We start from the raw sequence: 15,215 nt of genomic DNA on the forward strand, positions 1-15,215 counted from the left end.
TGGACAATTAACCCCAGTATGTAAATGGACCAAAACTTATAAATGTGTGAAAATGTGTGACCATCGTCCATCTTGGGTTCAGCCTCATCCAGACTCTTGTACTGCCCAAGGTGTAGCCTTTGAAGGCCTTTTAAAATAAATACCTGCTTTATTTCTTTTACACTGTCTAGCCTCTGTTCCAGGTACCCTCTCAAGGCATCAGCATCCTAACTCGGGGAAAAAAACAAATTGCACATTGGCAGTGGATGAAGATTCTCCTTTTATTTTAAAACCTCTGTAAAATCAGAGCAAAGGGACAATTCCAGCATTCAGCCAATTTAATTAGCGATTTCAGAGTAATCATAGTAATGAGCCAAGTCAGCAAAGATGTCATTTGGGTTCCTGCAGTTCAGATTGCAAAAACACGCATTGATCCACAAAATTTTCCAGGAAAACTCAGTTCCATCTGGGCACTGAAACCTCACTTCAATAGTCTTGGACTTGTAGGGTGTGCAGCACCTGTTGTCTGTGCAGACACCACAGTACTTGGGCCTGTATGGACTTTTGCTCACACATCCAGAGATGGTGTAGTTCATGGGTTCATTCGCCCTGTAGACAGCCAAGCATTTCTTCCCAGGCTAAATCAGAGAAGAAAATAAAAACAAAGAGGTTAATATTCAGTGCTGATACAGGTAGAACATAAAACCCACCTTGCTCTTTACAACTACCTGAAAAGAGGATTTGGCAAGGAAGGGGAGATCGAGGGTACAGGGGCTCAGCCCCTTCCACCAGGTAAACAGTTTAGGACAAAGAGAAATGGCCTCAAATTGTGCCATGAGAGATTCAGGTTAGATATCAGGAAAAATTGCTTCACTGAAAGAACAGTTAAGTATTTGAAAAAGCTACTCAGGGAAGTGATGGTGTCACCATCTCTGGAAGTATTCAAAAACCAAGTAGATGTGGCACTTTGCAGTGTGGTTTACCAAGCATGGTTGTATCAGTCAAAGGTTGGCCTTACTGATCTTGGACATCCTTTCCAACTTTAAGGATTCTATTATTCTGTTATATTCTGTTCTATGATTCCTGTGTTTAAAGGGATTTGTAGCTGTTAGGAAGACTTTTACGTCCCTGACCTAGGTGGTGTGAAAGATTTTCATGCTTACACACATGAACCCAAAAGCTGCAATAGGATACTTGTATAATAGATTTCATAGCCATGACCAGACGTGCAGCACTGCTTTTCTGCCAGCTGAGTCCAGGGCTGTCCAAGCCAGCATCGAGCACAGCAGGCTTGGCTTGGCTTTCCTTGCAAAGACCTTTTAGCTGGAGCTAAAACTCTCAGGGAAAGGTTTTCATACCAGCACGGGCAGGACACATTTTGGAACCCTCTGCAGCACAGTAAGTTCATGTACAAGTGCAGCCTCATGAGGCCCGAATGCTGCCAAACAAAAGCTGACTCAGAGTCCAGCTAAAAGAATGTACAATGAAACAGTTCCCACCTTGATGTGCTGGGTTATATCCACCTCACAGGGCCTCATGTTGCACAGGCGGCTTTCCTTCAGGAGCCGGCACTGGTCGTTGTCGTTGGAAATCCTGGTGGAGATGCCCAGCCCGCAGGTCTTTGAGCAGGGACTCCAGGGCGAGGTGTGCACAATGCAGTTCTTCTGCCAGGCTTCATCCTCTCCCTCGTACGCTGCGGACACAGATTAACCCCACATTATTCAGCCTGGGCAGCTTTACATATTAAACACCCTCTCCCCAGCTCATTGCACATTCAGGCCACTGACCCAAATAATTAAACCACAGCGAAGTGGCTCAGCATTCCTGTGAACTCCCTCATCCTACCCCCTTTGTGCTGACCTACTTGTGTCAGACTCTCCATCACTGTGAGTGCTCGGGGCCAGGGCTCATTCCTTTATTCCCCTTCACAGCCTCGTACAAGGGGGTCCTTGTCTGGGACCCCCAGGTGCTGCCACAGTATAAACAATTACAGAAGCCTGAGCCAGTGGGAGGAGAAAGGGGATGAGATCTGATCTCACCATGGAGGTTTATTTCTGAGCCCATTCAATTGGTTCCCTGTAGCAGAAAGTGGTCAACAGCCTCTGCTGGATGGCAGAGGCCTTGGGAAGCAGCCACAGCCTTTCACTGGGAGGAAGAACAACTTCAATAGCTCTAAGAGAGCTCAGCAGCCATTTGAAGAAAGGGTGGGCTCTGTTCTGAAAGCAGCCAACAACCCCAGTTATGGTTCTGTCCCAGCCTCAGCCAAAGACCCCACTGCTTTACAGCTCACAGGACAGTCCACAGGCAAAACTCTGATAGAAACTGCTGCATTGAGCTTGCTCACTGTTATTATTATATTAACTATTCTATTTATTGTAATAAATGCTAGTCTGACTTCTATAAGACTTCTTCTTACAGGAGAAAAGTCAGGAAAGCAAAGCTGTGTTGTTTCCATTTTGGGACACAGGCCATGTGGACATAAGGCCAGTTTGGTAATAGATGTTTTGAATTTGAACCCACCCTGTATTTCAGAGCTATCAGGGACAGAGAAGTGGGGTTAAACGCTGGTGGTTTTAACTCACAAATGAAGACAAAGGCTTTGTTTTGTGCAAAAAAATTACAGACCGAGGTTTGGGAAAAAAATCTTATCACCAAGGAGCCAAAATATTTGTTTACAACAATCCTATCTCTCCTTGAGCTCTTCTTTTGTGAGATGGTCTCACATTAGCCACATGGAGCTAATGTGGTTAACGTCACTACAGTGTGTCACATGGCATTTTGACAATAAATTTAAGACATATGGCAAGTTGAGTCCATCTTAATCATTTGGGATCATGTTTGAGGCAAATGATACCATCTCTGTGCAGTGGGCTATGGGATTGTTACTATAAATGTGAGTGTGAGGACAGAACATTTAATGATGCCATCAGTTCAGAACTGATGAAAAGCTGTACTACCACAAAGACAACTTAGCCCAACTCACAGTGGAATTTCTACACAATAACTGCCTTCAAGGTGTTGTGTAAGTTTGAAACTCCTAAGATACAGGGGCTTTAAAATTGTACTACAATAGCAATATAAAATGGACAGAAAGCCTCGGTCCCAAATTAAACTGAATCCATTCTCTTTCCCAGAGGGTCCAGACTGAGGGAAAAAAATAAAAATGAAGAATTAGAAAGGACTTTGGACATCTTCAAAGTTCCAGCAGATGTGTCCTTGAAAGGGGGCTTTGTCACACAGAATTCCACGATGGTTGCACAAGCATTTTTGATGAATATCATATTCATAGAATCATGGAATGGCTTGGGTTAGAAAGGACCTATAAAGATCATCTCAGTCAAACTCCTCTGCCATGGGCAGGGATAGTACCACTAGATCAGGTTGTTCAGGGCCCCTCCAGACTGGCCTTGAACACGTCCAGGGATGGGGCATCCAGATCCATACTGCTGCCAATGAGTTCCACTGGTGTTTGCCTGTCCTGTCCTTCAGCATGAGCTGGGTGGGAGCCTCTGCCTCTCTCACAAAGGTCAGACACCTTCCAGGCCTGGCAGTACAAGTTGCTACTTTGCCAGACTCTGTAGACTCTGCCAGATGGCAAAGGAGAGATCTGCCTCATTCCCGCCATACCTGCGGAGGAGATGTGACGCGGAGAGGTCTTCCTGATTTTCCTGGAGTCATCACAAACCCACTGCTCGCAGCACTTCCCTGCCATCTTAATCAGCTTTGGGTTTGGGCACCAGACAAGTGGAGGACGTGAGTTTATGCACATGGGAACACAGCCCACAGCCCCATTAATGCACGTGCAGTTGTATTTGCAGTTGGGCTGAAATGTCTCCCCGTTCTTATACCTGACTCCATTGAGGACACATCCTACACCAACAATCTCTGAAAAGAAAGAGAAAGAGAGAAAAACACACAGAGCACCATTAAAATAATGCTGGCAACAAACAGCTCTGACGTGTTCCTTCACCAAGCTGATCTCTGGGCTGGCAGTGCTCTGGAGCGGCATGTTCAGCCTGATGCTGAGCCAAGTGTAGTCACACCATCTAGGAAACAGTTTCCATTCTAAATCACAGCAAAAAAAGAAAACCTTTTAATGCTTCAATGAAAAAATAAGTTAAAATATAAAACAAGTTTTGTTCACAAATCCTTAATTAAAATGAAAACATTTCATAGCATGGTGGTAGGAATTACTCACAGGGGGAGAAATCAAAGCAAGTAAAAAAGATATTTAGTGAAATTTTAGGTTTTCAGAGATATATGAGGGGACTTCATGGAGTTGCACAAATGACACAGCTGTTCTCAACACTTGTGTATGTCTGAAGCAAAAGGGGAGGACAAACAAGGTAGCAAAAGGAGCACCTAAATTGCGCTGGATTCCTCTGTTTAGGAAACTGGATCTTACCCAGTTTATCACAGAGCAGTTTTCTTGGAAAATGAAATACATGTTATAAAGCCACAAAAATAAATATTTGATGAATAATTTTTATATAAAATCACTTTAAAAAGTCAAGCCTTTTGATTGTCCATGAACAGGAATCATGGAGCAGCATTTTTTGTTTGTTTGTTTCACATTATAGACAGTTATTTGGAAGCAGTGGCTTCCGATGGAAAATTCAAACTTTAGTTTCTTGTTTGGTCACATGGAGGCACTGCACACGCACTGGTTGGGTTGCTGATGTTTTGAGTCTGGTCAGAAATGGAGCTGCTTCAGGAAAACACAAATTGAAATGCTAGATTAAAATTCTGCAATGGCTTCCTATTTTTGAACCAGCTGAATGAAAACATCAAACACAAATCCCATCTTCTGCACAAAAATGAGAGCTGTTGGAATTTCAAGCACAGATCTAGATCTCCAGTCCATGCTCAGCTCCAATTTTTTGTAATGCTTAAGCCTTTGTACTGAAAAGGCAATCACTCAGTACTGGAGCTGGGCCTGAGAATTCAGAGAGACTTCTAGGTATGCACACAGATTATGACAATTAAAAAAAATGCTGTATCTCCTGGTGTTTTCCTACAAGCATATTCCTCCTGGATTAGGCTACCTTAGTCTCCTGCAGGTCTCATAAACCAAGAGGTTCTCCATGGGAACATCCCCAGACGCAGACAAAGGAGCTGTTGAACACCTTTATAAAGAACCTCCCTGAGTCTGCATTAAAATAAAGTGATTTGGAGGCACATCCCTATTCCCAGCCCCACATGCACAACACCTGCTTCACCCCCTGGGCCTGTGCTCAGCACCCTGCTGCCTCTGCTTTGCTGCAGAGAAAAGCCAACAACAAAAGGAGATCGGCAGTGACTCCCAGCAGGTTCCCATTTGATGTCTGTGGAGTTATATCCTGGGGCACACCTCAGCATGGCAGTCCAGATACAGCCTGAATTTCCCCCAGTTTGACCCCACTTCCTTTCCCAACACATACTCCTAACTCTTTCAGGGTCTTCAGTTGCCATGATGATATTGTTTCTGTAGGCCTTTGCACTGTGGATTCTCTAGATCTAGCTGAAAACATCCATATGCAAAGCCAATTCCTCACAGCAGTCACTCCCCAGCGCCCAGCACAGGACTCACAAAGCTGGTGGGCTCAGAGTGGGGTGATGCAGCCTTTATGTGGCCCAGAGTACAAAAAGAACACATCAGCAGACCCTGTCCTGTACCTCTGCCTGGGTGCTGAAAACAAAGGAAAAGCCACAGGTTTCTCTGTCAGTCAGAGACAATCTGCCTTCTTCTTGCTCCCTTCAGCTGTGCACGCCATAATGTCCCTCACCAAATAACCATAAATGTCACATAACAGGGGGTGCATTGTCATGGTAGTAGGGAATTGAAAGCACAGACTGGGAATCCCTCCAGACCTCCCTGGAAAAGCTGGGGGTCAGTCTTCCCTCAGCACAGTTCTGCTGTGATGTGTGGGAGGACTGCAAAAACCAAAAGAAATCCAACTAAGAAAACAATCATTTAAATAAATAAACAAATGGAAAGCAACATAAGGGCCATTAAAGAGGCCTAGGAAGGCTGATAGCTTTGAGGCAACATCCAGCCTGTTTTCCTCTCCCAGCACAGGGCCAGCTGTAGCGCTGTCATTCTTGACAATGTTCGCCTAACCTGCCCTTGCAGACCTCTCATGAATGTTCCACACACACTCCAGACAATACATTCCAATGATCTCATATCCTCTTTTCTTAACCGTAATCTTTTCTAATCTTGAAAATCACTGTTTAAGTTTACAGCTCCTAGCACGTAACTTCTCTTGTTGTTATTTTGCCTGTATCCTACAAGAATCTGGTTAGACTGCACTTTTTGCATGCTTGGTTTCTTTTTTCTTTTTTTTTTTTTTTTTTCTGTGTCTGAGCCAGTGCAAAGGCAAGGTCGTTTCTTACTAGACTTCCCACCCTTCTGCTGAGTAAGAGCAGTGCCTAGTACCACTTCTGTGAGAATCTGCCATCTTACCCTGAACTTCTTAACTCCTCAGACCTGTCCCTTGGGTAACCTCTGCTTATATTCTATATTAAGTTTATTGAAGGTTGTGCACTTTTTTTCTCTTCTGTGGATCAGTTGTGCTATGAGTCCATCTCACAGTCAGCTCTCCTCCAGATTTCCTTTTACCTTTACATTTTCTCTCAGATCATTTGTTTTTATGTTCCAGCCCAGAAGCCCTGCATTTAAATGGCTTTTTCTCGTTTATGAACCTACAGCCATGACCATATGTTCTAATAACATACTAAAAAGCAGCCTTTCAGATCAGCAATCTGTATGGTTGTACTCATGATCTTTTTTGCTTTTAATCATTCCCAGAGTAACAATTTTCAATAATTTCTGACTTTTATGAGAGCATCCCCCTCATGTTCTGGAACTCAGAACAAGCTAATGCACTCTTAATACATAGAACACTAGCTAACTTCTTTTTGCACTTCTTCTTGAAACACATTCCAGTGTCATGGAACCAAGAAATTCTTCTGCCTCATGACAGTAATGTGACTTTAACCATTGTAAAATTAAGGTTTAAACCTCAGTTTGTAACTGACAAATTCTCATAGGAGATGATTAATTCCTGACAATCTTGACAGGGATCAGACATCCTACAGACCATGTGCTGCCCTTCCAAGTTATTTGCTATAGGGAATTAGCCAAAAGGGTCCCCTTAATGTTATTGTTTTCATGTAGGGGACCATAAAGGTTGTCTTTAAATCAGGCTGCCTGACCATGTTTCCTTCATCCCCAACCCACTACAGCACCTCTTCCTGTTATAAGTAGTACAGAATAATCTATTTATTCATATGGAGACGAAATTAAGTTCTGGTTGGTCTTTGCTCTTGGCTGCAGCCAAATCAAAGGGCAAGAATTCAGATGTCATTTCTCATCCAGCCAACTGCCCTGAGAACAAAGACAGCTACGAGGGAATGGAAGATGATGCACAGAGCAGTTGATGAGCATGCAGCCAGGTATCTAAAATGAGATAAATCTCAACCCCTGCTCAGACTGACGGGAGCTGCCAGCTTATATCTTAGTCAAAAATATATGTACATCACTTACGTGCACATACTCCTATTTCGTACCTAGGTCTGTCTCCGCTGTAGTCACAGTACAGGCCCCTGTGGAAGTCACAGGTGTCAGCCTCCGTGCAGCTCTCTCCCCGCTGCCTGGCACACGTCTTGCAGCAGTCACAGCCATCTGTCACCAGGCTGACGCCGGCCGCGCACCGCGGTGGGGACTTGGGGCACTGGCAGGGCCACTTGCAGTACTGAGTGCGTGTGTAGGTCTCTGTTGTGGCTGGGACAGTGCTGGTCATGGTGAGGGAGGTCTGGGCAGTGGCCTGCAAACAAAGAAACACAGCTTGGGGAGCGTTACAGAGAAATGGGGGCTGCAAACCCTGTGCTGCTTAGTCCTCAGTTAAAATCCCCTCAGGTCTAATGAGTAAAAAAAAAATCTTCAACTAACCGGCCTGCAAGTCAGTTCAAAATTTGATAATCAGATAAAAAACCTGATCAAGGTTAGTCAAGGTAGAAAAGAGATTACATGTAACAGAGTGATGTGATTCCAGGTCACTGTTACTGAGATATTGGAGTACTGGGATGCCACAGTTCATATCAAAACCCACAGAAGGTAGAGGCTCAGTGCTTTCTCAAAACCCTAGACAACAAACTCTGGGTGACATTTAACAGCATCAGCCATGCTTGTGGTGAAGGAAGGGTGAAAATCAGGCAGGTGACAAAGCAAAGGTTTCATTTTTCTAAGAGGATCACTGCACAGAAAACCTGTGCTATATATGGGGGTCAAGCAGGGCACAGTATCTCGGGCACAGAAACAAATGGAGTTATTCACATGGTGTCAACAGCAGAAGGAACATGGCACTACTTGGGCACACTTGGTCTAGAAGCCCAAGTTCTGCAAAAAAGAAGTGTGTAATCCTAAAAACTTCAAACAGGGAAAATCAGACTCTAGAAACTGCTAAGGCAATTCCATCCATTGCTGCCTTCCCTGTACTGTATTTTATATTCCCAGTGTTTTGTCCTCTTTGCAGTTTGAGATGTCTCAAACAAAAGGTTTTCCAAAAACTCTCCATGAAGTAAATGCCTCACCCAAGAGTTTGTGGGAAAAGAATTAGGACCCCACAGCTGGTGAGCTATCTATCAGGATATCTCTGCAAAGACCCTTTCTGTCTTTTACAGTTTCTTTGTTAGCAGGCTCAGTTTTTATTATTAATTTTTATATTTTATTTTATTCATATTTTATTTTATTCATTTCTAAGCCTGCTACTGCCGTATCTGAAGGGTTATTTAAATATCTTGGTAACTGGTTATCCTATATTTAGAATACTAAATTGTGAACACATTGCTAATCACTGCCAAATAGACAATGTGTTTGCTCTGGGCATAATTCCCAATTCCATTAAGGCCCCCTTTACAAACAGTTGGCATTAAAGTTGGCTTTAAAACACCTTTAAACTCCTGTTTAAACTACAACATACCAATATAATTTACTCCCACTTTAAGGCTTCTTGATGCTGTCAGAGTTGTTAAAAGAGGAACATTCAGACTGATGAAAAGCCCTGGCCTTTTAATCTTAGGATTTTTCATTCCACTCACAATCATTTGAGTAGGTGCAATAATCTGCCACTTGAGAAGAGAGGCCTCCTCGAGTGCAATAAACCTATTTACTTTGCTGCTGATCATTTTTAAAAGTGCTTAATAATTAGATCCAGATACACAGACAAAAGTCACACAGCTATTTAAAGAGCTCATTGCCACAGCCCAGCCCTGTAAATAAATCCCTCTACTGTCCCTTGTTCCTATTGTCAGCATGAGCAAGCAAACAGCTTCTCCCTGTGCAGCTATGAAAGCGTCTGTGAGCCAGCACACGTAGCAGAGAGGAGCCCTCATACTCCTGTGGGCTTAGTTAATACGTGAAGGGCTGAGGCTAAATTCCTGTAAAGCACAGAATAGCTGGGAGACATTTGGTGGCTTGTGATAGACAGGAGATTTGAGCCCTTCCTCAAGGCCTGACACCTGAGCTGGCCAGGGAAGCCTTTCCAGTGTCCTTACAGTGAGGAACTTTTGTGGCTCTTGGATGTGCTGGCTGAATTTTCCAGTGGTGTGGCTGAGTCCATTGGATGAACACAGTGTGGGCTACATCAGCATTTTTGGATAATCAGTGTGGACAGGCATCAAAGCACAATCACTCCTTGGTTTTACAAACAGGGAAGGCATAGAGTGATGGAGTTGGCATCATGTCCTAGGATCCATCACCAGCTAAGCAAAACCCAAACTTTGGAAACTGTTGTCCTCCAGAGTCTTTAAAAGTGCACAACCTGTACAACCTTGCAGGCTCTCCTCCTCTCCCCTCCTAAGTCCCTCAGACCTTCACTATTGGAAAAAAAATTCTGTAGATTAATAAAATAATTTGATTTCCCATTTCCAAGGTCAGCTGTCATCACTGGAATCACTTACTTACTTAAATCTCTTTGGAAAAGTCATTCAGCCCTACTACTTCAATGACCCAGAAAATTTTAGAAAATAGACACTTCCATTTTAATGAGTATGTTGGTTAAATCATCATGACTAATGCTTTCCACAAGTGCTATGAACAGGAAATCACACTATAAGAGCATTCCCTAATGACCATCCTTCACTACTAAAAAACACCAAACAAACAAAAAAATCTGCCCATGTAGTTTAAGGAAACGTATTTAGGGTCAATATAATGCATAGCAGGACAATGATTTTGTAAGAAATCTGAAATAAGAGCAAAGAGAAAATGAACACCAAAAGTCACAGTAGTGGGGATTTTACAAGCTTACTTAAAAATGCCAGAAAGTTAAAAGAATATGTCTGTTAGGAAATTAATTTTCCCAAGTACTGGTAATTAACCTGTTTCATTTAATTGTTCTGGGATCTCAGAGTCTGCAGATTTGCTACCTTGGATGCCAAGGAGAAAATATTAGATCAAAATTATTCATGAGTTCTAATTTTTCTGCTGTTGGAGAGACAAGCCTATTCTCATTAAAACAAGATGAAGGCTTTCTCACCCTGCTATGCCTGATAACTCTCTATTAAAGTCACTCCTGATTTATGCTTGGCAAGCTCCAAAATTACTTTATTTTTGCATTTGCAGAGCAGATTGCTAGCAACAATTTCCAGCTAATTTCTGTCTTCACATTCAAGAGAAGAGAAGGAGAAAATAAAAAAAATTGCCCACTGTCTGCCACAGCCACAAGCTCAGTATTTTTAATAGCCAGGAGTTTTACTACAAAGTTTCAAGATACAAAATGGATAGCAGCCTTTTAGCAGCACATTCTTCCTACTGGAAACATATATTTTCCATCTGTTGAAAAATACTGCAATTGTAAATATGTTTTAGTTTTGAAAACTGGAAGAACCAAGCTCTGGTGTTGAAATCAGTGTATACAGCCCAAACTACAAGCTAGGCAGATTTACTGCAACACTTTTACATAATACATGAGAAGCCTCTACCTTTGCATTAGACAGCAGAGCATCACAATATACTCCTTTACTTCCGGCTTTTACAGATGCTTAAAAACATATTTATGTGCATTGATTTTATTGTTTCAGTGCTGCAAGATCTTACTCTTAAACCCTTTTTATTTCAAGTATTTTTCTCTTCAGCTGGGTGAAGGTTGGGAGAAGCTACCCCTGTTCTTCCTTTCCAGTTTATTGATGGGAAATGTTCAGACAGGATGACTTCTAAATTGGATTCCTCTGGCTGCCAAGAGAGCTGGAGAAGTGGTTCCATAGTAGCAGAAACCTTAGTACTTTATCAGCTTCCACTGTTTTCTCCTTGGTGGTAATTTAGTCTCAAAGGAAAACATTTTTATTTCAGTCAGAGCTGCCCAAGCTGTGTCTTGCAGGATACATGTTGTTGGGTGGACTACATTTAATTTCTCACAGTAGAATACATTAAAGAAATATTTTTAACCTACATTTCTAATACTGCCTTTCTGAGCAAATGCCAGATGTTGTTGATGGAGGGATAGGATGTGATCTGGATTATCCTGTTCTCTGTCTCTGACATATTCACAAGTGAAAATTATTAGTGAGGAAATTTTATTAAAACATTTTCTGTACTACAAGGTCTGACAACGTCATCCTGTCTCTGTTTAGATGTAACTCCAGATTTGGAGTTTGACTGTTCTAAACAAGAGCACTGAAGTTAAAACCACAATTTTATTCAGACACTTTGGGATGCATCTCCTCGAAAAGGGCTGAGCATTTGTACATAACAGACATCTGCTTTCCCCTGGTTCCACCTGCTGGCTGAACTACTGAGACAGCACAAGCAGAAATGCCTGTAGAGTCAATTCCAGCTCCAGTAACCAACCTAAGTATTCCCATTATCCAAAATTATTTTAAAGGCATCCCAGGAGACTCATGCCCATTCCCAGAGTTTCTAACACTGACCTGATGTAGCACATTCCCAGGGGAACACAGCATCTGCAGCTCAATAAATAAGTAAAAAAATGAAAAGACAAAATGGAATATATAGAATCTATTAAATAAAGCCACATACCCTTCCATCCCTCAGCTGTATTTCTGGGCAAGCATAGAGATTGACAGAACTGACAGAAGTTAAAAACTCATACTGCTTGTCAGAGAGATGGCAATGTAAAACAGGACCTGGCTTACATCAGTGGGATTAAGTCAGGCCCTTAGGGTAGAAGTTTGGTCTTGATTTTGTTCAGCTAAAACTTCTGTGCTGAATATTTCTGAATATTTGCATTATTATTAGACCCAAAACAGATGGGGTAACAGAGAGCCAGTTCTTACAGGGAGATCAGCAGTAATCACAGTACCATCAGGACTTCCTCACTGCTAAACTCTTGCAACAAATCCCTAAGTCCCCATGAATGCTCATAAACTGTCACAAGCTAATGCTAGGGACAAGTAGCATCAGGACAGAGATATAAATCAGATTCTGCAGGACATGTAATTTAATGGTCAGAGGAAAATATGATTATGCAGGGGTCAGCTTCCCCATGCATAAGGTTCTAGATATCTTATTAAAATTGATCCCAGACATGAAATCTCCTGGAGAAATTGTGAAATAACAGACTCTGAATCCAGAAAAGATAGTTTTAAAGATATCAGGTGCCAGCTGGACTTATTCTTGCTGTGCACGGTAGGTTGAGCAGAAAGGAACATTCTGCATGAAGCAAAACATTCAATAGCTTAAGAAAATAAAATATCCCCAGTGAGCAACCATTATATGTCTGTGGATCCATGAATGATGAGCAATAAGCTTCCCATAACTTTATTTTGGGAAATGTATCTGTGGGAAGAATGTGGACAGATGTTTGGAATAGTCTTTTCTAACTCAGTTTAGACAATTACAGAGTAAAGATTACATACATTCATCTCTTTGCCAAAAAACTGCTTATACTGGCAAACTCAGTGTGACCTCCCATTTTCTTCATATTTTTCCATGGAGTATTCAGAGGGAAAAACTTCTCTGTTGGAAAGCAACCTGATGTTTTATAACTGTTGCCCCAGTAGAAGCACTTACTTAGAACAGGAGGACCTAAAAGTGTTTGGGCATCATTAACAAATTGACACTGTCACCACTGACTCCACAAATAGAGATATTAAACAGCACAATTTCTGTGCCTGATGAGCATTTTAACATCTTGTACTGCAATGAGCTCATCCCATGAAACAAGCTTGAACTGGAGTCTGAAAAGTAACAGGGCACATGTGGAGCACCAATGAGAAATGTGTCCAGAAGGTACAAGCAGACAGACTTCAGTTTTAGGAAAGGGAAAATGCATGTGGTCCATCCATGATGAGAGTCTGAAACCATCCTAGAACTGAAAAGTACAAGATATGGCTGTATCAGCCAAAATTTGGGTAGCAAAACCAGTATCAGTTCCAGCTGCCAGATGAGAGCAGTCTGCTCTTGCAGAGGTTTTACTTTACAAGTGGCCTTGCTCTGCCTTTGCTTATCTCCTTTTCAGTCATAACTTTGAAATCAAAAGGAAGATACTTTTGATCTTCTTTCTCTCTTGGGGACATTCTTCCATGCTGTCCATAAAAAGTAAAGAAAAATTAAAAATCTCCATTTATTTGTTTGCTTAGTTGTGGTGGTTTTTTTCCCCATGGCAAAAACAGTGCAGATTTTATTAAGTTCTTCAAAACTATCTTAGTTTTCATATTGTTTTAAATAAAAACATAAATCTGCATTTTCAAGTATCCTGAATTTTCTGTTTCTATTCCAATGCAGAGAATTTTGACTTAAAACAACTTTTCATTTTTAAATCTCAATGTTATTTAAATTCTCTAATCTGAAGCAATTTGCTTTGCCTAATATCTGCTCTTCTGCTGCTAACTAACATATGAAGTCATGCTTCCCTGTTTCCCTTAAACAGCAATTTTCCCTCCATATCAAGTTTCCACAACTATTTCTCTCTAGCTCTGAATTTTTGAGTTGGTCACTTTATTTTCCAGCTATCAAAGTTTCTTCATCCTTGAAATTCATATTAAGTGGTCTCATTTTGCAATTGTTTAGATGCAATATGGAAAAGAATCTGGTCTTGGTGAGATATCAATAGATCAATTAATTTCCTGGACTACCGTCTTGAACCCTCACTTCAAATGGTGTACCTGGGAATTTGCAGTCTAGAGCATGGCAGCCAAGATGGTCAGAAACCAAAAGGAGAAGACACTGAGGGAGCTGGGCTGCTCTCAGTCCACTCTGCCCAGTGGTAGCAGAGGGTAAAAGAATGGGGAGAAGCCACAAAATAATGCTGGGGAGATTCTGAACACAGCTTCTTTACTAGCAGAGCAGTGCACCAGCAGGACAGGCTGTCCAGGGAGGCCCTGGATTCCCCATCCTCAGGGGATGCACTCAGACCTCCACAGGCATTCCTGGCAGCTTGTGCATGTACACCTTGCCAAATCCACGTGTGGAAAACACCTTCAAACCCAAACCACCTGCAAGGCACCTTCCCCAATTCATTTCTGCCTCTGCCTCCTAAAGTCTGCTTCTGGCTCAGGGAATAAAAACTGATCTATTTGTTAAATGGTGCATATAATGCAGACAAAACAATTCCATTTTTCAGGATCCATCCCATCTCCTATCATAAGCCCACCCAAACAAAAGCTATTTGACAGATTACTATTATTTTCTTTGATAAGAGGAAACATACCATAAATCTGGTTTTGTAGCTAGAAGATTTCAAGATAACAGAAGGAAAAAGAAGCTGCTGCTACTGCTACTTTAATGGCCCCTTTGGAACACATGGTGTGCATGGCTTCATCCAAAAAACATAGCTGCCATTTAATACAGTGTTGTATCATTATATCAGAGCCCCCTCAAGACTCTCAATGAAAGATGAGCAGTCTTTGCACAGCAACATCCCTGTGGTTAAGTAAAAAACAGATGGAGCCTACAACTTGTCTGAATAAACAGCAGCATTTCCAGATATTCCCATCACAAAAGGATACTCTGGGCCAAGTGTGGCATATTTTGGTAACAGTGGCTCATAGTGTGTTATGAGATCTGCTAGACAGAGAATACAGACTGAAGATATAGGTCAGCATCATCCCTAGGGCTAATAGAAGATGCCAGACTTCCACATACTTGAGGAGGACCTGAAACTAATTCAGAGTCTGATTGCAGAACATTATGATCCAGCTTGAAGAGGTATGTGTTATCTCACCCTTTGCCAGGCAAAATCATGGCAAAAGTCTCTTGTAGCATCTGCAGTGAGCTGGTTCTGTGTGTGCAAAAG

At 42.0% G+C, this 15,215-nt stretch overlaps 1 protein-coding gene across 5 annotated transcripts in view; it reads right to left on the minus strand.

Annotated features, from left to right (window-relative positions):
• Positions 1-241: 241 nt before the first annotated feature.
• The window catches only part of CCN4 (cellular communication network factor 4), a 33,766-nt gene continuing 18,792 nt past the window's right edge, over positions 242-15,215 (minus strand). For 2 of the 5 annotated variants that reach the window (XM_086878458.1, XM_023921549.2), the window contains 5 exons: positions 7,531-7,787; positions 3,828-3,864; positions 3,607-3,700; positions 1,479-1,672; positions 242-617 (listed from right to left, as the gene is read on the minus strand). In XM_086878458.1, the coding sequence (XP_086734584.1) occupies positions 318-617; positions 1,479-1,672; positions 3,607-3,700; positions 3,828-3,864; positions 7,531-7,787 (882 nt within the window). In that variant the 3' untranslated portion in view covers positions 242-317. Of the gene's footprint in view, positions 618-1,478; positions 1,673-3,606; positions 3,865-7,507; positions 7,788-15,215 lie in introns of all 5 variants that reach the window. The other 3 variants (XM_023921548.2, XM_023921547.2, XM_086878465.1) reach the window with 2 other exon arrangements.

The sequence above is a fragment of the Cyanistes caeruleus genome, chromosome 1 (assembly GCF_971803275.1).
Source record: "Cyanistes caeruleus chromosome 1, bCyaCae1.hap1.1, whole genome shotgun sequence".
Lineage (NCBI taxonomy): Eukaryota > Metazoa > Chordata > Aves > Passeriformes > Paridae > Cyanistes > Cyanistes caeruleus.